This window comes from Zonotrichia albicollis, chromosome 9 (assembly GCF_047830755.1).
Source record: "Zonotrichia albicollis isolate bZonAlb1 chromosome 9, bZonAlb1.hap1, whole genome shotgun sequence".
Lineage (NCBI taxonomy): Eukaryota > Metazoa > Chordata > Aves > Passeriformes > Passerellidae > Zonotrichia > Zonotrichia albicollis.
Genome location: NC_133827.1, coordinates 25,017,304 through 25,039,425, shown reverse-complemented (window position 1 = coordinate 25,039,425; position 22,122 = coordinate 25,017,304). Strand labels below are relative to the sequence as shown.

Below are 22,122 nucleotides of genomic sequence, written 5' to 3'. Positions count from 1 at the left end.
TGTGCAGACATAGTTTCTGAATGCTTGGGTCCCTCAGCCAAGCTGTGTTTCCTCTGTCCATTTTTAGATAGTTTAGAGTTTGATTTCTGTTGTGCCCACTGCAGGGTGGCACTTTCTCACAGGATGACTCTTGGGATCTCCTCCAGGGGCTGCTCTGTACTGGAAGCATCCCTGCAGCCAGGTGATGATTGTGCCCCTCAAATGGAGGTTGTGGGAGAAAGGAGCATCCTATGGGGGCCTGCTATATTTGAAAAGGCCACTCATAAGATGAGAATTTTGTTATGTTAGTGGAAGTTGAAATCTGTTGCACATAAGGGGACATTGCATTTAAATCATATTGGAAATGTATAAACAAAAGAAAATATTCCCCCAGGTTTTTACAATATGTTTCTAAGCCGACACATTGGCTTGTGGTGACTGAATTTATTTTTAAATCTTGGCTTGAGATTAGCAAAGTTTTTCAAGATTTCTTTAGTGGTAGTATTGTACATGGATTTTTCATGTTACATGAGGATTTAAGACATGAAAAAAATTCTGGACTCTTGAAAAAGACCAAGGCAACTGATGGAGGGAAATATTATGATTAATATAGCCTAAGGGAAATATTATGTTTAAAAACCCCAAGAATTTCAGTTAAAATAACATATTCTGAATATGTTCTGACTTCAACATTCATAATTCTGTTCAAGCTTCTGAAGCATGGGATTTGACTAATTTTAATAAGAATTACATAAAATGTAAATAAAACACTTAGGTTTCAGTTATTTAGGTTTCAGTTATTTATTTCTTAGTAACTTTTTCTTGATTTGGTGGCTTTTTTATTTTTGTTTTCTTATGTGCCTCTACTATTCTGTAGTGATGAACTTGTGTGGTATTAGTGGCAGTAAGGCTTCCTCTGTAGTTTTGAACTTGTTCAAGGGGTTTTGCTGAGTTAATTTTGGACTAACTCTGGCGCTAGTCAGGTGCCATCTGGCACCAGGGAAAGCAAGAGGCCCGTGCCAGAGGACTGTGCCAGTGCCATGTGACAAAGGTGCCCATCAAGTAGCACTCATTTGGCACATCCCAATCACACAGGACTGAAGTGGCAGTACACAGCCTTGTTTCTGCGCCCCTGCAGAGTCCCACTCAGTATAATGGGGCTCCAGGCGGCAACAAAGCTCTGTGCAAGGATGTCCATTCTGTGGCTGCTGCAGACTTTTTGATACTGTTGGGTGTGTTCCTTTCAGAGATGTTTAATACACAGCTGCAGTTGTGGAAAAAATGTGAGTCTACAAAATGAGCCAAAAATCTGACCATAAATAAAAAAAGAAAACTTGTTATTTAGGCAAATTGCTTACTACTGAATTAAAGTTTGGGATTTGACTCGTTTTAATAAATATCCGGAGTTTGAAGGCAAATGCTTATCTGTAGAGAAAATAAAATCTTGTTACCTCACTTTCCTGAGTGAAATCTATTCATGTAGCCTAGTTCTGCTCGTGGTCCCAAAGCACTTGGAGATCATGAGATAACCCTCTTGACCTGAAGAAGAGAGAGTGTCAAGGCAAAAAGGCAGAGTTAATGACCTGGGTCAGCTAATTACAACAAGGGTTTGCTGTTCCCTGGTCACTCTTTGACCTCCATTATCCTTCCTAAGTGTCTTTGGATCTTTAGCAAGGTCCCTTTCTTGCTCTACAGGCTGAATCTGGACCCATCCTCAGCTACTGCTCATGGCAGGTTTTGCATTTCCATCCCGGTGCCTTGTCCCTTCCAGCTGCTTTCAGAAATGGTTCATGTGGAGACAGGGGGGGTCAGTATGTACAGCAAAACAACAAGAGAGGGATTTGTGACGTAGAACACAAGCTCCACCTATCCCTCTGTCCTGTATCTTAAACTGGAGTGGGAGTGTATAATTGAGGAGTAGATGTTGCAGCCAAAGGAGGAGGCAGCTGTGTGAACTGAGCATCTCATTCTGAAAAGAGGATGAAGTCAGAACAAACTACATGGTGACAGATGGCCTATGGCAGAAACCAGATGGCCCCATGAGTCCCACCATTCCTGTCATGAAAAAGCAAGCAGAGGAGAAGGCCACGGTGTAGCCCAAAAGGTTGTTACCCTCTAGTGTGAGGGCCACTCATGGTTTATAAATGGTGTTACACTTAGAATCCCAGTCTGTGATGCCTGATTCATAAGCCAGCAAAGGCTGCTTGCTCAAGGGTTACAGATCTGAGTCCCATCTTGTACAAACACATCTATAAGTGCCTCATCAGCTAATGTGCCTCAGTGGCTTTCCGGCCAGGCTGCCTTACAGGCTGTGCAGATCTGCTTTATCAGGTATTAACACTCAGTTGAGGTTTTATCTCCTGAATTGCATCTATAGATGAGCACCACAGCTGCTTTAGAGTGTAAGATTATGAGCAACTGGCTGCTTGTTTACAAATGTGTGCAGTCTCTGTTACCTGAACCAACCATTCTTTCCTTCAGTGCTCCACCATGGAGTTGAGAGCTGTAGTCAGGAGCTTGCTCTGACCCCACAACAAGGCAATGTGCCTCACCCTTCTCCAGGCACTCCTGCACTCTTTGCCCTTCCAATTTGTGATGTGCGAAATTCTTATAATATCAAAATTAACAATTAATGTGCTTTGCAGCTCCTATTATGTCTGCATTTGTGATGTCTTGCCTCTTTGTATCTTGGATTTAGTAAGAACTATGCAGGACTTGGAAAGCTTAAGACACAAACTGAGAATGATGTGAAGAAAAGGAGATTTATAGCTAAAATATCCCACAAAATCAAACCCCATCTGGTTGGTGTGCTGTCCTGGGAACGGATTTCAAAGTGGTTCTGAAATGCTAATCTAGTACTGAAGTTCTGACCTACTCTTTTGTACATATGTGAACAGATGAAAACTTGCTGGGAGGGATTTGTGTAGTTTGTACACGGGGCTTGTATTTTTCTAATTAAAAGCTTGAAGTTCTGTTGGTCATTAGGACAATATATTATCCCAAAATATAAGTATCTGCACCTTCTAACAGTGCATTAAGCAATGCCACTAACTTGTCAGCAAGTTAAAGACAATACAGTACAGATGAAATAGCTTTGGCTGGCACTTAGATTAAATGGAGAGGTTTCCCCTTTGTCATTAGATCTGGAGCAGTAATGATAGTGATTAAAACCACTAAAGCTTGAAAGAGTAGACAGCTTTTTTCTCAGGAGAGACTGAATTTGAGAGGAAACTAGGGATCAGAATTCCTGTGTTGAATCTGTTGGACCATGGAAATGTGTGCCAAGGGCAACTTTCTTGTCTAGGAGCACTAAGTTCAGTGTGCATCTTCTGCACCCCTCATCTCAGACACTGCCCGTGTTTGAAATGCAATGCCATTCTTTCTGATACATCTGTACTAAATGTGCAGAAATCAAATGTTCATGTTTAAAACATTTGCAGGTCTGGTTTAGCAATCGTCGTGCCAGATGGAGGAAGCAGGCAGGAGCCAACCAACTGATGGCTTTCAACCATCTGATCCCTGGAGGTTTCCCACCCAGTGCCATGCCAACTTTGCCAACGTACCAGCTCTCTGAGCCCTCCTACCAACCCACCTCCATACCCCAAGGTACAGTAGCCCACAGGTACTTGGTTAAAATAGTGTTATTGGGGGGGTTTCCTGTGCTCATCCACTGTAGAAATATTTTCTTTTTTTAATGAGTTGGCTAATTTAGGATCTGACTCAGGTAGGACTCTGCAAGCCTGTTTATTTTGAGCATGTAAGAACTGAGATTTGTTTTGCTGCAAGAAAGGGGTGGTTCCATGGGAAGGGTGCTCTCCAGAGGAATAATCACCTTCTGCCCAGCAGGCATGCAGCTTTGGTAAAGCGATGGACACTCATTTCTGTCCTGTCACTGCACTGGCCTCCTTTGCTGGAAACGTCTGCTGTGATGTAGAAGGAGAAAGGTGCACTCTGTCTTTGTTGTGACTATCATTGATGGAGCATTGGAACTTCTGTAAATACTCTGAATATTTCTGGGGTGGAACAAACAGCTATTCAGACCACCTTGTCTCACATCAGTCAGTAGTCAGTCTCAGTAGGGTAAAAATTTTTCTTAATGTTATCAGAAATTCTGTGATCTTTGATGGATTTGAGTGGGAGGGAACAGACCCTCAAATGTATGCTTTGTTTGATTTTAGTATTAAATAAAAACCTTATGAGCAATATTTAATAAAATAGTTTGTGTCTTATTGCTTCGTCCTTGAGATTTGGATCCTAACTCTCAGTGGAGGTTCTAATTGATGGAATTTTTCGAAGCCCAGGGTTTCTCCCATCCATTGCTTGACTTGATACAAGCCATGGTGGGATTTCTGAGCTGTGAGCAGGAGAGGAAAGCCAGTCTTATAAGTAAATAAAATATTTTCCTTTATTTTTATATATAGACATATTAAAAAAAAATATTGCTGTCAATATGTGTTCACTAAAGGTTGTCTGAAAACTGCATGCCTGTTGTTATGGTATTTACAGTCTGTTTAGGATTTTTTTGTGTAAACTGACAGGCTGGTTAAATATCCAGCAATATTATAGCTTTACTTTTCTACTTAACCAGTATTTAGATGCAGGTTCTGATGCAGTTCTCTTAAGCTGAGCTTCACATAATGAACTTATTATGCCAGAATCAAGGAGGAAAACACATCAACATATTTCTTCTGCTTTCAGCCGTGTCTGATCCAAGCAGCACCGTCCACAGACCTCAGCCTCTCCCTCCAAGCACTGTACACCAAAGCAGCCTCCCTTCGAACCCTGAGAGCAGCTCTGCCTACTGCCTGCCCAGCACCAGGCACGGATTTTCCAGCTATACAGACAGCTTTGTGCCTCCGTCCGGGCCCTCCAATCCCATGAACCCTGCCATTGGCAATGGCCTCTCACCTCAGGTCAGTCCTGTGTTTTCAGACAGAGGATTTGCTGTATACCAGAACCAAAGAGTCTATTCCCTCAGGCCACAGTATAATGAATTGCCAAATTTAAACCATAATGTATTCTTTATATAAGCCACATGATTTCAGTTTGCTAGTTTCCTTTTTTTTTGTTTTAATTTTTTTTCCTTCTACTGGCTGAATAAAGAGTCATAGCTTATATTTAATTTCAACTGATTTATAATGGAATCATGCAGACTTCATGTTTGCATCCAGTTGTCGAGCATTTGTAATGTACTGCTCTTCTCCTGCAGATCCATGGCTAGGTACAGAAAACAGAGCTTGTATTTTTTCTGTGAAGAAAATATCTCATTAAAATAACATCATCAAGATTTTACCAAGTTGTCCAGGAAAATTATGGGCAAGTTGTATGAGAAGACTTCCAAGGACTGAGCAATGTGTATTGAGATGAGCTGTAATCGAGTTATAAATACATAAATTAGAAGTATTACTGCTCTTTGGCAATATATAAATGCATGAATACCATAATTGTTTTTCTAATTTGCGTGAGCTCTTTTAAGGAAATCAGGTTAATAAATTGCCTTGATAATTGAGTGTCAAAAGATTGGTTACATTTTCCTACACACGGCATCTGTCTGAAGCTGACATTATTAGTTAAAGCTTGAATAGATGGTAGTCTATTTTATTAACAAGCGCTTTGCCCAGGTGCTTGGAAAGAGATGTCCACTAAATTATGAGGAGTCACAAAGAAGATGCAATCTATAATTACAATCAGGAATCTCTTCAGGGCTGAAAGTGAGAGTTTTAACAGCTTTATCTGCTTTCTACCCTTTTTTCCTCTCAGTGGTTAGAAAAACAGAGGGAAGCTCAGAATGACACAAATGAAAAGTGAAAAGACAATTATACTCAATTACACACTAATCACTGACTATCACCACTGCCTAAGCAAGGGAGAGGGCATTCTAATAGGCAGAAAATGAGATTTTAATGGCACAAAGGGTGGCCAAAATAACGACTCATATATCTTTGCCTCCTTCATTTTCTTCAACTTGTGGTTTGCATCTCGGGAGTGCAGTTCCTGGTTCCTGTGCAACGGTGATAACTCTGTGCAGCTGAAAAGTTCAAAGGCTCTAGAGTTGAAAAGAATGAATAACAAAGGCAATGAAATAAACATTTTTGCCCAAAGGCAAAAGTTCATAAACCCTTTTTTGTAACGGTAAATGTAATTAAGATTCACAGATTCCTATAGCATGGAGTGTGGTACAAAACTTCATGGCTTGAAACCTCAGAAAAAAATGCCTACAGAAAAACAAACGGATGTACTTCCAACAAGACTTGAATAGATTTTGTTTGAAAGAATTCTGATTTCTAAATGCAAACTTCATCAAAATCCATGACATTATATTAGTTGTTTCTTTTTTTTTTTTAATGGCTAGTTTCATAGTGTGCAAGACTTCCACATTTTTGACATAATTATCTATCGGGTTTTCAATGTTAATACATAAAAATTAGTTGTTAGTGTCAGTTTAAATGTGTGTTGGTTCTGGCTATGGAAAATGTGATCTCTTTTTTTCCCCTTTCACAAAGCTTTTATTGTCTGTGACCCAGAAGTGGAGCGCAACAACAGCAAAGAAATCTTGTGATGGCTGGGTGAAATGGGACAAAAATGTGAGGCCAGTTCTCCTCCTGCCAAAGTCTTGCTGATTTGAGGTTTGATGTAATCAAAAGGAGATTCTGTCCTTTTTACACCTAGCCCTGTCTTTACCCTAGGAGACTTCTGTTGTTTTATTGTTTGTTAATTTGTTTTCCTTAGACTTCTGAAGCCTTTTTCTAACCCAGTGCTTAGCACTTCTGGCTGTGTCCAGCAGCTCTACTAACAGGTACAGCTGGGTTTAGGGGATGCTGACCCCTTTAAAATTGACCTCATGCTTTCCTTGCTCAGTGCATAGAGGAGATTACTTATATCCATTTAGATTTGGAACAACTTCTTGGCAACTAAATGATTACCTTCAACAGATCTTAAAAATCTTCCCATCAAGAAAACACATTAAAAACCCAGACCTGAATTCATGTGGCATTGCCAACAATTCCTCTATATCGATTTTGGTGCCTAAAGAATGAGTTAGAGACATGCCTAAAATGTAGAGATGTATAAAGTGACACAGATTTTGTGTTTATATAAAGCAGTAATACAGCCTGAAACATGTAAATTGTGTGCAGCAAATTGTGGGACTGTAGCACACCAGTGAAACTCTTGATGCCCAAAGGAGCCTGAGCTGCTGATCACAGTGTTGGTGTGTGATATGTCCCTTAGTTGTGGGGTGTGTCACTGTGCATCCCCTCTCCATGCTTCCTCAGGGCTCTTCCTGAGGTGCTGGAAGAGAGGCTGAGCTAAGGTAAAGTTGAAAGCCAGCTCTGCATTTGGGGTTTCATGAAAAAGGGAAACAGGAGTTTTCCTGCTGAGTGGGCATGATGCACTGCCCTGCCTGTGTGCATGGAATTTAGATGAGAAAGAGAGAGGGTCTATTTACTAGCCAGTGCATTTTTGACCACAATAAATCTGGGGGTGTGAGTAATTAACATAATGTTTCCACCCATCCATGTGTCTCTTGCTGGCAAGTGCTCCTGACAAACTGAGTCTAAAGCTGAATTTATGGTGGCTGTAGCAGGGAGGGGGAAGGGGGGCTTTGTCTGAAGCCCAGATAATATTTTGTGATTAAAAAACCCCATCCTTAGAACATACAGAATGAAATCTAATACTAAGATACACAGGATTCTATTCTTAGCAGATTTAAACCTCTCTCCCCTCTTTGTCATCAATTTATTACAAATGGGGGTCTGACACAAAGACACCAGGGAAGCTTTATTTTCTATGTAGAATGGTTCCATTCTAACTTTTTTCTTGAATATGATGGACAAATATGGTGTTTAAGGCAATCACTGATGAAGGTAGCAGACAATCAGAGACACTGAGGGTGATGCTATTTTATTTTTATTGTGTTAGCCTTGAATTTTGGCACGAGAGGGGACTGTATTTCTCAGTTCTAGGAAGAAAAATGCTCCACTACATACCTGTCTTGCAAGTCGGGTGTTGAAAAAGTTGTTGATCTTGTTTAAAAATATAAGAGAACAGAAAGAGTTCCGCCTCGTTTAATACTTTTTAACATCAAGACAAGATCTGCAGCAGTCCTTCAGATGACTGATTATTCTCCTTGCTCATCTGGTTTATTCATTACTACCTGGATGTGGTGAGAGAACCTCTGTCTTGCAGGCATGCAATGGGTTGACTTTTGCTGAAAAAAGTCAGGGATTAATGTCTTGGGGAGATGGCAGCCTGGAGTGTTTGTATTTCATGAAAAAGCAACTCAACTGCAAGCATGCCATCTCAGCCAGGGCTCTTTAAATATAATGTCAGAAAAGAGATTATTAGTGTGTAATATATGTAAATTGCATATTTTTATGTTTTCTATGCCTATTATGCAGCTTCTTGCCTTTCATGAATACATTTATGGCAATATTGTATTTCCTTTTCAAATTAAGTTTTAGTTGCTCAGTGAATTTTCTTTTAACAAATGTTTTTTAACTCAGAATTATGAGGGGACAGCATATCTGGATGCTAATGTATGTACACAGGACTTAGGCATGCTTTGGATTGGCATGGCACTTTATGATTAGTGGCCATCACTGGCTTTTTGCTCTGAAGCAGAGCAGTGACTGCAGAAACACTTGTCTCCCACCTGCAGGTGGATGGTCTTGGTGAAGGGCAGATTGTTTTAAAGACAGGATATCAGTATTTTGAGCTGCTTCATTTAAGATAAGGAAAAAGGCTTTTCCGGTGTACATCAGCATCCCCTGACCTCCTCATGTGCTTTTTATTAGTGTCAGGGCAGCAGAGTTTGCCCTACACCAGGTCAGGCAGTTTGCTGGTTTGGAGGGTGCTGCTCTGGCTGATGTGGATCCAGGTGGAGCAGCAATACCCTGCTTTGTGAGTTTGTGTGCTTCCTGTATTTAACCTGTAGGATATTTAACCTGTTTAACCTAGGATAATCCAGGCTTAAACAGCACTTCAGTTTTAAGATTTTACCAGGAGAAGAACAAACACATGTAACCTGTCTCCTGCTAGGCATAATTGTTTTTCCTCCTTGCCCTCTAGAAAACTTCTCAGATCTGCTGTTTCCTCTTCCTTGCCTTCTCCCTCATAATTGAATCAAACCTGTAGCTTTAAAGGCTGCAGTTTGAAAATGGGAAGTGGATTGAATATTGAATTGGCTGTGTAGGAGATCATAACAGTCTTTAACAAAGTTTGCAGTTTCATGCCATTACCTGGAGCTCAGGAATAATCTTGATAAGAAAATCCCAAACTTTTCCATGAACAGTAGTAAAGAGGCAAGCTCTTTCAAGGTTTCTTTCTTCTACTGTCAAAACATTTCACTGCCTGAGTTTCAGAGTTACCCTGTAACTCCTTTTGGTGAGGTGGATCTTAGGCAATGGGCTTCTCTAAAGTCGTTGAGAGCACTTGGTTTTCATTAAACTGACGTATGGAACCGATGGCAGCTGTCGAATCAGTTAGATATGTTCATGTTGTCTTATTAACTCTGTTTTTAGGGGAGCCACAGGAACCAGGGCTAAAAGTTTTCATTCCCTCATTAAGGGGGACAAGAGCAATGAAAAAAAGCAACTATTAATTCATTATACTTTTCCCCATACCTTCTGTTGGATTACCTTGAGCTGGTTGCCCACAGAAACATTTCATCTGAGTTCAAGTCCCACAGCAATGAGAAGCTTATGATCTTTGGCACGATGCACTTGGCTTTGAGAGCTCTTTGCTTATTGACCCAAGAACATAAGACAGGGCATGGATTCCTTAATGAGTAAGAAAGTTAATTCACATGATAAAATCTTCATGACCACGAGTTTTTGTTCTTTCTTCTTTTTTTTAAATTTAAAGTTCAGACAATGGGGTTTATTATTTTTTGTTTCTCTGAGCAAAATAGATGAGACTCAATAGTATTGTAATTGTTAGTGAGTAAAAAATAACTACAAGTATTCTTTATTTTATATTTATATTTATTTTATATGTATTATTTATTTTATATACTAATATTTTATATAAAGTATTCTATATTTTATAGAAGTATATATTTGTAAATAACATTTAATTAAATACATTAATAGAGCAGAAAAATAAACAGGTGACTGTTTAAACTGTATCTTTTTGAATGTCCACCTTAACTTTTCTCTTTTGGTTTGTTTTGCTTTCAGCCATAACAAATCCATACATCCCAATTGTTGAGGGAAGGTGTGTGAGAGCTGAGCTAGTGACAGCTGGGCTGGTGTTCAGAATAGCCAGAATCCTTCTTTTGTGTTTGGGGCTGAATAGAAGGTGGAGAGTACACAGGCAAAGAGCAACCTAATACCAAATTTAGGCTTGTTATGAATTCTTTTGAGTAATATTGCCATAGTTGAGCATTTAAAGTCACGAGACTCCAGTCTCTGGGGCTGCCTGAAAAAGCTGGGAGATGTTTAATTGCATAGATATGCTTATATATTCATAAATTATATGTTCATCTTTGAGCTTTGTTTTGCCTTTTCAGTGATCTTTGGTTTCTTTTCAGGGGCTCAAGAATTAGCTGATCTTAGAACTATTTTGGTGATGTTACCAAGTTCCAGGACTCTGTGATATAGCACTTGAAAAAGACATGAGTTTTGTGATAGACTGTAATAATGCTTTGAAAATTGGCAATTGTCTGTAGGTAAAAATGTATTTGATGAAAGAATCAAGTTATCCTCTTAATTATCCTAAATGAGCACCAGTGCACCTTCTCTAATTCCAGCGTAGGTACCAGTGGTACCTGGTGGTGTGAAATCAGTATCAGGTCTCATTGATATGAGTATGCAGAGCATCAGATCATCAATGTCCAAAGTCAGTAGATTTGCTCTTATTTTCGTTAACCAAGGATGCTGTTGCCAGGTCTTGCCATTTGGCAAAAAATTGCTTTCTGTCAGGTTTCTTGTATTCAATAGAAATATTCATATATATAAAATGAATCAGCAGTGTGGTTCAAGGATCTTATAGCTATAGATCCATATAGCTAATTAACTTTAATTAATCCTCTAAAACCACTCATTATAGTGAGTGATAACAATCCTTTTTTTGTGTTCTTTCTTATGCAATATTTTGTTTTTTGAGAGATTTCTCTACAGTGAAGAGAGCTAACAGCAGGTAATGCCATTCATCTCGGAAGGAGTTTAAAATTTTCAGTGTTAGTGATGAATGAGGGTATCTGACCCACATCTGTTTTACATTAGAATGGAACATTGCCCTGACATCGTTAGGAGCATTTGTCAAGATTCCCTGGACAGAGCTTCTGTAAATTACATGCTGCAAATGTGTCAGGGTCAGATAAGAGGATATCATTAACGGTGCTAAAGTTTACTCATGGTTCTGTCAGTTCAACTTAATATGTTAACTGCCAACCGTTTTCCTTGAGCTGTTTCATTAAATCTTTCATTCACAGGAGGGGAAAAATAGTATCACTGTACCCAAAAAAATATTGCACATGTTCTTTTCTCATAAATCATATTAATTGCAGGCATGGTCACAAAGCACATTAAACACAAGCATGCGTAAATGAATTAAAACATATGAGAATTTTATTGTGCCTATGGAGGGTCCTACATTCTCAAATACTAACCATGTTAACAGCCAGAATGTTTCATTTCAATAAAATAAGCTTTTTAAAAATGTAGTTTAATGGCCTTTATTTTGGTGATAATAGAATTATTTTCCAGCAGCTGATAATGGACCAGACATTGTGTTCATGCCTTTAAGGCTTTCATCCCTCGATTTCTCTTTCTCGATGGTACCCTCAGCTGGTGATTCTGTGCTGACTCCACCAGCAAGGGATTTGTCCTAATGAATATTTTGGGTTGCTTCAGATGTGTTCTCTAAAAACTTTCCTGCAGACTTTGGTTGGAGCAATCCACTGTGTTCCCTTTACTTATTCCTAATTTCACGTTTGTTTTCTAATAGAGTGATTTAATCAATTGTATACTGTATTTTATTGTATAAGCACAAAGACTGTGCCTTAACATTCCTATGTGTGTTTTGTAAAAGGTGAGAGCAAAATATATGTAGTTAAAAAACTTCAATCTGATTTTTGTTTTGTGTTTATGGGAGTTTTCTCTAAAAGAAATAGAATAGCTATTGTATCACTTTAATGCAGTGTTAGCTCTGCCCTTGGATTCTGGGTCAGTGAGGCTGATACTTACTAATTTAGCTTTCCCAAAGTGATTTAGAAGGAAGCACATATTTTCCAGTAATTTGGATGGTATAGAGATTGAATAACTTTATTTTCTACCTTAACTATTATAAAGCAATCATATCCGTTTACTTAGAACTATTCTGCTTCATACCCACAGAAGATCTGAGCTGCAAAATCCAGATCCTTGTGTGTCTCCTGTGCAGCTAAGCTGAGGATGCTGAGCAACTTGCAGACATGGCCTGTTAATGGATTTCTAATTGATTAGGTGAAAGTTAGCCATGCCCTTCCTGTAACTCCTTGTATGGGTGAGAAGGTCATGGCACATACCGTAGCAAAGGCTCCTGCCCTGGGGCTATTTCCCTTGGAGCTTTCAAAACAGACATGACCAAAAATCGAATTATTTAGATACTAATCAACTGCAGGATGATTCTGAAGGCCTCTGAGGAAGATATTTCTGGGAAGTTGGTTACTGTTCAGACATCAGTTTTCTCCAGCTCAGAGACAGACAGCTCAGTGAGTTCTGCTCCAGAATATTTACTAGGTGCACAGCCACTTAATAAAATTATGCCTAATTATAATCTAATCTAAAAAGTTAATCTCACTAAATGCTAATTTTCATTTTGCCAAAGAAAAGAAATCTCAATCCAAATAGAGTTGCTACTGATGTTTGAGTGACATTTGAGATTCTGTATGGACTCAGTTTAAATTCCAAGACAAATCTCCAATTTTAAAATAGCTTCCAATCCAAAAGTTTTTGAGCTCCCTCTTTTTGCTGGCATAGTCCAAATTTTGTCTCGGGCTTTATTCTATTGAAAACATTAAATTAAAACAAACCTCTAGTTGAAATCCGCATTTGGTAAAATAGTTACTTACCCAAATTAGCAATTGGTTCTAAAAGTGCTGGCAGCCAAGGCAGCGATGTGAGAGCCCTGAGGCACAGAGGAGCCCCCCTGGGACATGAGTGCAGCCCAGCCCCTTCTCTCTGCTCTTGAACTTGGAGCCAAACGTGGTGAAGCCCTGCAAATGTCGGTGTCACACTGGCCCTGCACGGCAATGCAAAGGGTTGTGCACTGGAGATTTCTGACAAACCCCTGTGCAATTTAAACCGTAGTCAAAACCATTACACTCCTGCCAACATAAATATTTCCCAAAGTAGTAATTTTCAATGTAAATGTTTAAGTTATATCTTTATTTTTTTTTTTAGTTCTTTCTCTTTTAACTCTACTAGTGTTAATTTCAAAGGACAAGGATTAATATAACCGGAATGAACATAGGTTCTAATGCTGTGTCCTGCTGATGCATGTCAGGTCATTAACCATGCTACATTTTGGACCGTATCACATTCCAAAGTTATAAGAAAAATATTTTGAAATTCTGAAAGAGAAAAGCTTGCTAAATTAATAGGAATTTTGAAGTTTTCACAATGAATTATTTGAACAAAAACTTGAGAGCCCAGTACTTTCAACTTTTAGGGAGTTTTGGCACAAAATGTACAGATAACATGACTTTTCAATCTGTGGTGATTTCAGAGTTCTTTTATTACTAACCACAATTATTATCTTTATTATTATTTATAATTATTTATTTATATATTTGTTATTATTTATTAAGAAAAATTATTATCTTTTAACAGGTTTTGGGCATTGAATGTATTTGTTGAATTAAATAGAAAATATCTTACATACTAAATCCAAATTCATCTTGTTTTTATAAACAAAAGTTTATAAAAAACCATTTAAAAGTCATAAGATTGCAATATCTGACTGCAGTCTTTAAATATATTTTGTAATTTGTTTTTGTATGAATACTTCAGTTTGTGAAACATTCAACAAATACCACTGGTTAAACTCATGTTTTTCAGCCCAGTGAATCAAAAGTGAACATTCCTGTGCTATATGTAGTTACTGAACTTCTTTCTCAGCATTTTTTTTTCAGTGAGATATCTTGGGTGCATTTGATGCAAACATATTTTGTGTTTTCAATGCAGGGATCTGGGTTTCTCTTTTTGAGCTGCTCTGTTTCTACCTCATGCTCTTTTCCTAATCAGATGTGTAAAAACTGGGTAGGTCTTCTTTCCTACCCAAATCACTGTCTCTGGATCATATTTCATCTGTTTAGTAAGAAAAAAACCCAAGCCAACAAAAAAGCAAACATCTCAGAGCTGGAAACACAAGCTCCCTGCAATAACAATAATTTTTAGTTTGTGATGGAAAATAAGTACAATTTCAGGAGGAGCATCAGAACCTCAGGAAACAGATCTGTTTTTATGAGGTTTAATTTAGTCTATATAAAATAGACTCAATTTTTAAAAAACTTTCTTTAGTTTATGGCAAGAATTGCTGCAAAGCAAAATGATTATCAAATAGCACGTGTCAGAAAATTGTAATGCCTTTTTGGATTAAGAACAGCCTGTAAATGATCACAATATGCAGTTTTGGCAGAAGCTGTATGTCACCCGCCTATTAGAAGCTGCAGAATGCTTGTCAGGCTCTGAAGTGCAATTTATTTCAGCAAAAAGTAAGCAAATCTCAGTCATACACTTATTTTTAAAATGTTCTGCAGTGGTGTACCAGGAGAGGAAATGCTTACCAACTTGTAGTGGGAGAGATTTTTGTACAACAAAAACTTTTCACTGTAGTTCTGTGCTTGAAAATGCAGATGCTTTTGAAATTATTTCTTGCTCTTCTACTGGAAATGATGGCCCGGGGGGCTGGGCTTTTTTAGGGACAAGCATGTATTTTCCAGTAAACCCTTTTCAGCTACTGATTTCGTAACTGTCCCTGTAGAAGCAGTTTACTAAAGGAGTCACAGCTGACTTGAAGTTGCTCTGGAGTGCCTGACCCTTTCTGTTGTGTCCTCTAACTCAGATGTTGGAATCAATAACTGCTTTGACAATAACCAGCACTTTACTCTTGCACACTCACTTTTTTACAGCTCACAGGGCATGCAGCAGTGGGGGTACAGCTGCTCTGCCCCTTTCCCAACCCCAGAACATCAGGATTCTGTGGTGTTCTTTGTTACCTCCACCAGTAGTGGTACTGGGATATGCTCCAAACTGATTTCACTGTAATGGTTGCTGATCTTGGAGAAGAAAATTGTGTCAGCTTTTTCACAGCTTTTTATGTTTGTAGATCATGCAGGACATCATGGTTAAACTTCGTTCTCTTTTTATTCTCTTATAATTTCATCCTCAAGGAATAAACATCTGCAGAACTCCCAGCTGGGGCTGGGATCAGGCGCTCTAAAACCATAAAAGTTAAAATTTATTCCTTATTTGCCCCAGTATCATGTCTTATTGCTTGCTAGCCATCAGATTTTCTTTTGGTGGATGATGCAACCGAATTCTACTTCCTCTTGGGATTAGCTACTCAAAGCACAGTTCAAGTATCAAGTCTACCTGGTTTAGGAAATCAAATTATAGATTTGAGAACTTCTGTGGTTCTGTAAGCAATGGAGTTCTTAATCTATTTTAACTCTTTCTATTTTTCTACTTTCTAGGTAATGGGACTCCTGACTAACCACGGTGGTGTGCCTCACCAGCCCCAAACTGATTATGCCCTGTCCCCTCTCACTGGGGGCCTGGAGCCCACCACCACTGTGTCAGCCAGCTGCAGCCAGAGGTTAGAGCACATGAAGAGCTTAGACAGCCTGCCCACATCCCAGTCCTACTGCCCACCAACCTACAGCACCACGGGATACAGCATGGACCCCGTCACGGGCTACCAGTACGGCCAGTACGGCCAAAGTGAGTATGGCACACTGCACTGGGAAGGGCGCTGAGCTGCCCATAGCCTCTGCTGTCCGTCCGTCTGTCTGTCTGTCTGTGAGGAAGGGAGTTCTGAGCAGAGATCCTCAGGGCTCACTGCTACTTCTCCTCAAAGCCAGGCACTGGTGAGATAGCTGATTGTTCAAGCAGGATTTCTGCCGCATAATTATTTTCTTAAGTGATGTCAACAACATCTTGATGTTATTAATTGTTGAGACATGAAACCTGATTGCCATTAGGTAAAACATAAGAGTTGTCCAAAATGAAATAACCGCTGGCATTCCACTATTAGAAACACATGTTCTTAATGAGGTCAGCTCAAGAATCATTACAGTATATAATCCCAGATACATAGAGTTTTGTCAAACTTGTCCTAGGAATAAAAATATTAGTCCCTTGCCTTTGATATATCAGTATTAAATATGACATTGTCAACCTGTAGTTGGCATGGCCCCATGCTGTGAGGTTGTCACAGCATGACTTAAAAAGCTTCTTTTGCTTTTTTGCAGGTGCCTTTCATTATCTGAAGCCAGATATTGCATAAATGAACTGTCCACTTCAAGTTAAAGCTGGTCTTGTTTTCCGGTCCCACTCCAAGGCTTGGATATGAGGGATCTTCTCAACACACTGCAGCCTAAACTGGGGCAGTCCCACTGAGAGAAACAAGCTTGTTATATTCTCTCCAGTCATAGCTTTTAGTAGATTTTTGAAGGCTGGAAAAAGCTATACAGAAGACAAAGGCCAAAAGCAATAATGAATAAATGTGACATGCTTCATTATGAGTGGGTATACAAAACAGAGCAGTATTTAACATCACAGCCTGGCAAACATTCCATTTTTTTGTTGTTGTTGAAATTAATGTGCATTGATTGGGACAAATGGAACATTTTGAAACTAAACTTAGAGCAGTTGAGCTCTGCGTAGTCTGACTCATCTGACATCCAGTGCTGACTTTACTCTAACTTTAAAACAGCTCAGTTTCTGAAGCAAGGTTGGAAGAGCCTCTCACTGTACACACTGGAAATTGCCATCAAGAGGAAACGCCACAGTCCCTAGGAAGCTGGATAAGTGTGAAAGACTTCCCGAGCAACTCATTGGTTACCTTGCTGTGCTTTATAATCACCTTGTCAATAAATGTCACTCACAGGTTTGGCTTTACCAAGAGAAGAGATCTTGTGTAACATGAAACCCAGATTTTACCTTTTTGTATGTGTTTTCCCAGTGTGTTTTACCTTTTTAAACAAATATGGGAGACAAAAAGCCCCACCAACAACGCGACTGGTTTTTCATAACTGCCTAGCAATGTGCAATACTGTGTACCTCACACAAACTTTGGGATCATCCAAAGTCATAGATATAGAATCAGAACTATATTTTTGCAGGTACTTTTATTTTTGCAGTGCATAATTCCTGATGATAAAATACAGAAATGTTGCAGTCTGCTGGATTACCGAAATCCAGCTTGCTAATCATGACTTAAAGGTCATCTTCAGGAAACAATAGGAAGAAATTATTAAGTTTACATGTTTTTTAGTGCTGTACAGGACATAGACAGAGATGGACCTGTATTTGAGACATCTGTTTAAATTATACAGCAATATCCAATATAGACAGTATAATTATAGGAACCAAGGTTTACAAGAAGTTTGCATCGTGACATTTTAGAATGTCAATAAATTTGTGTTTTGTGATGTTGAGAGGAAGAGGACGATGGAAGGTGGGATTATTTATTTCTCTCTATTCTTGGAACAAAGAGGGAGGCAGAACACAAATACATTCCTTTTAGAGTTAAGGACTATGAAGTAGTGAGTTAGACTAGGTTCAGTACAGAGGTTAGTTCACACAACGGTCTTAAGGGTGATGGAAAAATGAAATATTATCTTTGTGTTGCAGCCTCTACAACAAAATGTGTTGTAAAAAAAAGAAAAACCCAAACAAACAAAAAAATCAAAAAAAGAAAACAAAAAAGAAATGTCTTTCATGTAAAAAGTTCAGTAAATATTTACTATTTATAATGAATAAACATTATGAAGACTTTCAAAGCACTGATGATTTTGTCCTAAAATGTAGTATTGTGATAAATACATTGATACATTTTAATCTGAATATCATGAAGAAATAAACCATGTTATCTTCGACGCAGCCTGTATTCATTATATGAGTGTATTCTGCACACATGCTGGCCTGGGGGGGCATTGAGCAGCCTCTGTGCCCAGGTGCTGCTTGTGTGCCATGTGGAACTCTGTGTGTGGCTGGCTGTGGGTGAGATAAAGAACTTTGCTTTTTCTGAGTGCTGTGGGTACCAGTAGTGCATCTGCCCTACAAGGGAAAAGCCCTTGCCATGCATTCAAAATGAAATAGCATAGGTTTAAACCCAGCACAAGCATGGCAGCTGGGATGGCTTCAGAAAATGTAGGGACTTGGTAATCAGTTATGGGAGGTATCTGTCCTGAATTATATTTATTTTTCCTATATTAATTTTTCCTATTAAGAATTCTTAATAGGCCTACACACAAACTGATTGTAACATGAGGAAGACCCTTCAAAATTAGTGAAGTAAATTTTAGTGCCAAATCTGTGTGCAAGAGAATTTTACTTCACCCTAGGCTGGGTGAACATTTAATTTCCTCACTATTTTGTAGGGGATGTAACCACCTTAATTTCTTTCTGCCTTTTTTTCTGTGTGCATTTTATTCTTATTTTGTTCTTTTAAGTCTAGCCCTTTTCCCTCAGAAAAGGAAGGAATGTATTTCTTGAGCAGAGGACACTAAAAATGGGGAAAAGAGATGTCTTTTTTTTTCCTTTCCAATTTCTGTTTCTCTGATACACTTTTTAACTTCTGAGACAATTGAAATTTAAAACTGTCTTATTAGCACCTATTCCCTGCTCCAAACTGCTTTTTTTTTCTGATTTTTTTCAATGTTGCTTCCCAGGACTTGGCCCTTGGCAGGGGCCTCATGTCCTTGCTGCAAAGGCCATGTAAACTTCTATTTCCCACTTGCAATCCCTTTCCTGTAAACCACTGGATAGAATCCTGCTTGCTTGCACAGTTTGGAACTGGGTGATGAGTGCTCCTTCCCAGGCAGAGTGTACCCTTGTTGCAGGGTGACTGAAAAATGTCACCTTCCTTTTCTGTTCCAGCAGCTGCAGGGCTGGGTGAGCTGTGATTTCTCCCCATCCCCTCAATCCCACTGAAGTGCTTCACTGACCTCACATTAGGGAATTTTGGGCATTTTGACTGCTCCATCCTCTTCTCAAGGGTGCCCCAAGCACTTTCCTGTGTGAGAGCCTAATGCAGAGCAGGAGAGATTGGAAACCAGAGAGATAGGGAGGAAAGGCCCTGTCCCTGCCCATGGGGGGTGGTTGGAACTGGATGATCTTTAGGGTCCCTTCCAACCTCAAACACTCTATGATTCTTTGAAAATCATCCATTCTTCTCACAGCCAAGCCACGCAGTGGAGAACTGGGAGGAGCTCTGTCATGGGAAGGGAGGAACCTGGGCAGAGCAGTATCTTGATTTATTATGTGCTGCAGAAGTCTTTGACAGAGCTATAAGGATAACTTGGGAGCTGTTGATCCCTTCTTGTTATCACTGTCAAGACTGAGGAGGTTCTTGGGAACCACATGTGCTTCTGGGATATGAATCCTGAATGCTCAGAAAATCAAAGGGGAATGAGCCTGCCATGGATATGACAGAATAGCCATGCAAAAGTTGGGAGGAATGTGCTCACAGCAATGGAGTCCAAGTCCCACTCACTTATGAGTGCAGAAAGGGCAGGTCTCAGGGTCCCTCCTCTTATTTTTCTGCGTGTGAGTGTGCATATATTACAAGATGGAAATAAATCACCACAGCTGCTTAACCAACTGTCTGTCATCTCATTAGAATGGGAAGCTTTTGAGAGACAGGTTTTCATAAAAATTTTTTTCTTTGTGTCACAATCATGATTTTAAATGTATTATTAAGTCTTCCTTTATCTAGAAATTACTTCTATGCCCATCACAATACCCAGTATATGCACTTTACCATACTTTAGTATCTATTGCTATTCCTTTATGCAGGCATTAATGAATGAGCTAGGAAAAGAATAATTTTTAATGACATCTATTATCCTTTTCCCTAGATATTTCAATGTTTCTTGTTTAAATAAAAGCTAGAAATAAACATTTTTCCCCAATAATCTCACAGAGTTTTCTACTCAGTGTTGCTCAAAAGTCTCTATCCAAATAACAAATGCTGTTGAAGTGTATCTTTCTGGGCTATTTTGAAAGGCACAAAATGCCTATCCCAATCTACAAATCTTCACTGAAAGTAGCTGATTGTCAAACAGGTTCTGTGTCCTCAGAAATCTGTTTCTGCACCTATATGCAGAAGGGTTAGGTTTTTAATCCTTAACCCTAGGTTAAGGTCTGTGCAAATTCAAACACAAAATATCTGGCTACAAGACTGTAACCTGTATCTCCAAATGCAATGAAAAAATATAAAGCTGCTTAACTTTGCAATTCCAAACCCCAACCCAAATTATCACATGCTACTAATATTTTTTGGTAGCAATGATGTCTGCATTTTCTCAGAAGTATGGCAGACAGCACCATGTAAACTATTTGTTATGTCTCAATTCTGGGCTTTATCCTCGCACATTTAAGAAATGCATTATCTCTGGTTACTGCTGATGTGTAAAGCATACATTTTTGCTGTTTTAGTAACCATGAACATTCTCAACATTTGCTATCCATAAAGTCTTCTGGTCTAAAGTCTATAAAGTGGATTACTAGAAGATACCTTTTTATGAAATAAGAAGAAATTAAGGCAATATCAATGTGACCATCAGAAACCTGAACAGCTTGAATTTATAAACTTTTTTGTATTGCTCACTTCAATGTTCTGCTTAATTGCAAGGAAACCTGAATCCCATTTTAAATTTATTTTCGCTTTTCCAATAACATCTAGATATTCCCTGGTGCAGCTGGAGAGTCCTAGGGTTATTTAAAGAAGCACATGAGTTGATTTGAATCTGCTCAAGATATTTGTCTATAGTAAAATAATAAAATTTGCAGTCTGCTTCTGTGGTCATTGCAGGTGAGACACGTTGCATTTGATGTGTCAGATTTTCACTCCCAGCACTTCTGGACAGCTCATCACAGGCTGGGAAGTTCTCATCAGTCTTGGGGAGCAAAATGCTACAGCTAGAGGATTAGTCAGGTTCAAAACATGACAGGTATTTACCATACAAACAGGCTTCAAAATCAGGATGTGCACACAGTGCTAGTGCTTGGCTCTGTTTTGCCATCGTGGTTCCCACAAAAATACTTTGCAGTGTTCACACAGAGTTTAAATCTTTGCTTAGTGCATTTACATGGCCTCAGAACCAGTGACTGATTAACCCGGGGTGGCTGTGGACAGCTTGGGCACTGCAGCATTTTGACATGCACTGTTTATTATTCAGCTACTCAGGCAATGTCATGAAAAATCATAATAAAACTAGGAAGACACATCACATTTGACCTTTGCTGAATAATTTAATAAAGCCAGCTTGATACACAAATATGAAAGAGCAGTTGCTGGTCAGAGCGGAACTATTGCTTCCTTGTCTGAGAATTGGAAACAGTTCAGAAGCTTTATTAACCATTCAGTGTCTTCATCCTCAGCAAAGTTTATCCCTTAGGCCATAACCAAATGTTAAGCTACTTGTTTCTCCCCACACTCCCCTCCTTTCAGTGCTCACACGGGTATCTTTGCTTATGCTGTACACAATTATGGTCTCAGTTCTTCTCATGGCTCTGAACAATTATCCAATTTTTTTCCTCACAGACTCAGTTTTATTTATACAAACATTTTTCTCCCCATATATATGCATTTATTCATAATGATCTCAAATGTACATACCTTTAAAATTTTAGCTTTAAAAGGGTGATGGTTACAGGTACTCTGCACACTCAAACAATGATGTTTTATAATTCAGAAATTCAGAGATGGAAGAAATGTCTTCAGAGCCACTCTCATGTGAGTGTCCAGATGGAAGAAATGTCTTCAGAGCCACTCTCATGTGAGTGTCCCAATGGTCACTACCAGAATAATTAACTAGGGGTACAAATTTCCTGAGTGCTTTGAAATGCTCTTTTGGCTGCACTTATCCTGGGGAAGGGTCTGTCAGGGCTGGGGATGGTGTGGCTTGCAGGGACCACCTGGTTCTGCACT

At 39.1% G+C, this 22,122-nt stretch overlaps 1 protein-coding gene across 8 annotated transcripts in view; it reads left to right on the top strand.

Annotated features, from left to right (window-relative positions):
* The window catches only part of PAX3 (paired box 3), a 77,504-nt gene extending 59,440 nt beyond the window's left edge, over positions 1-18,064 (top strand). For all 8 annotated transcript variants that reach the window (XM_074547040.1, XM_074547045.1, XM_074547044.1 and 5 more), the window contains 4 exons: positions 3,420-3,585; positions 4,678-4,892; positions 15,659-15,905; positions 16,436-18,064. In XM_074547040.1, coding sequence (XP_074403141.1) covers positions 3,420-3,585; positions 4,678-4,892; positions 15,659-15,905; positions 16,436-16,470 — 663 coding nt within the window. In that variant the 3' untranslated portion in view covers positions 16,471-18,064. The remainder of the gene's footprint in view (positions 1-3,419; positions 3,586-4,677; positions 4,893-15,658; positions 15,906-16,435) is intronic.
* The last annotated feature ends 4,058 nt before the right edge of the window (positions 18,065-22,122 follow it).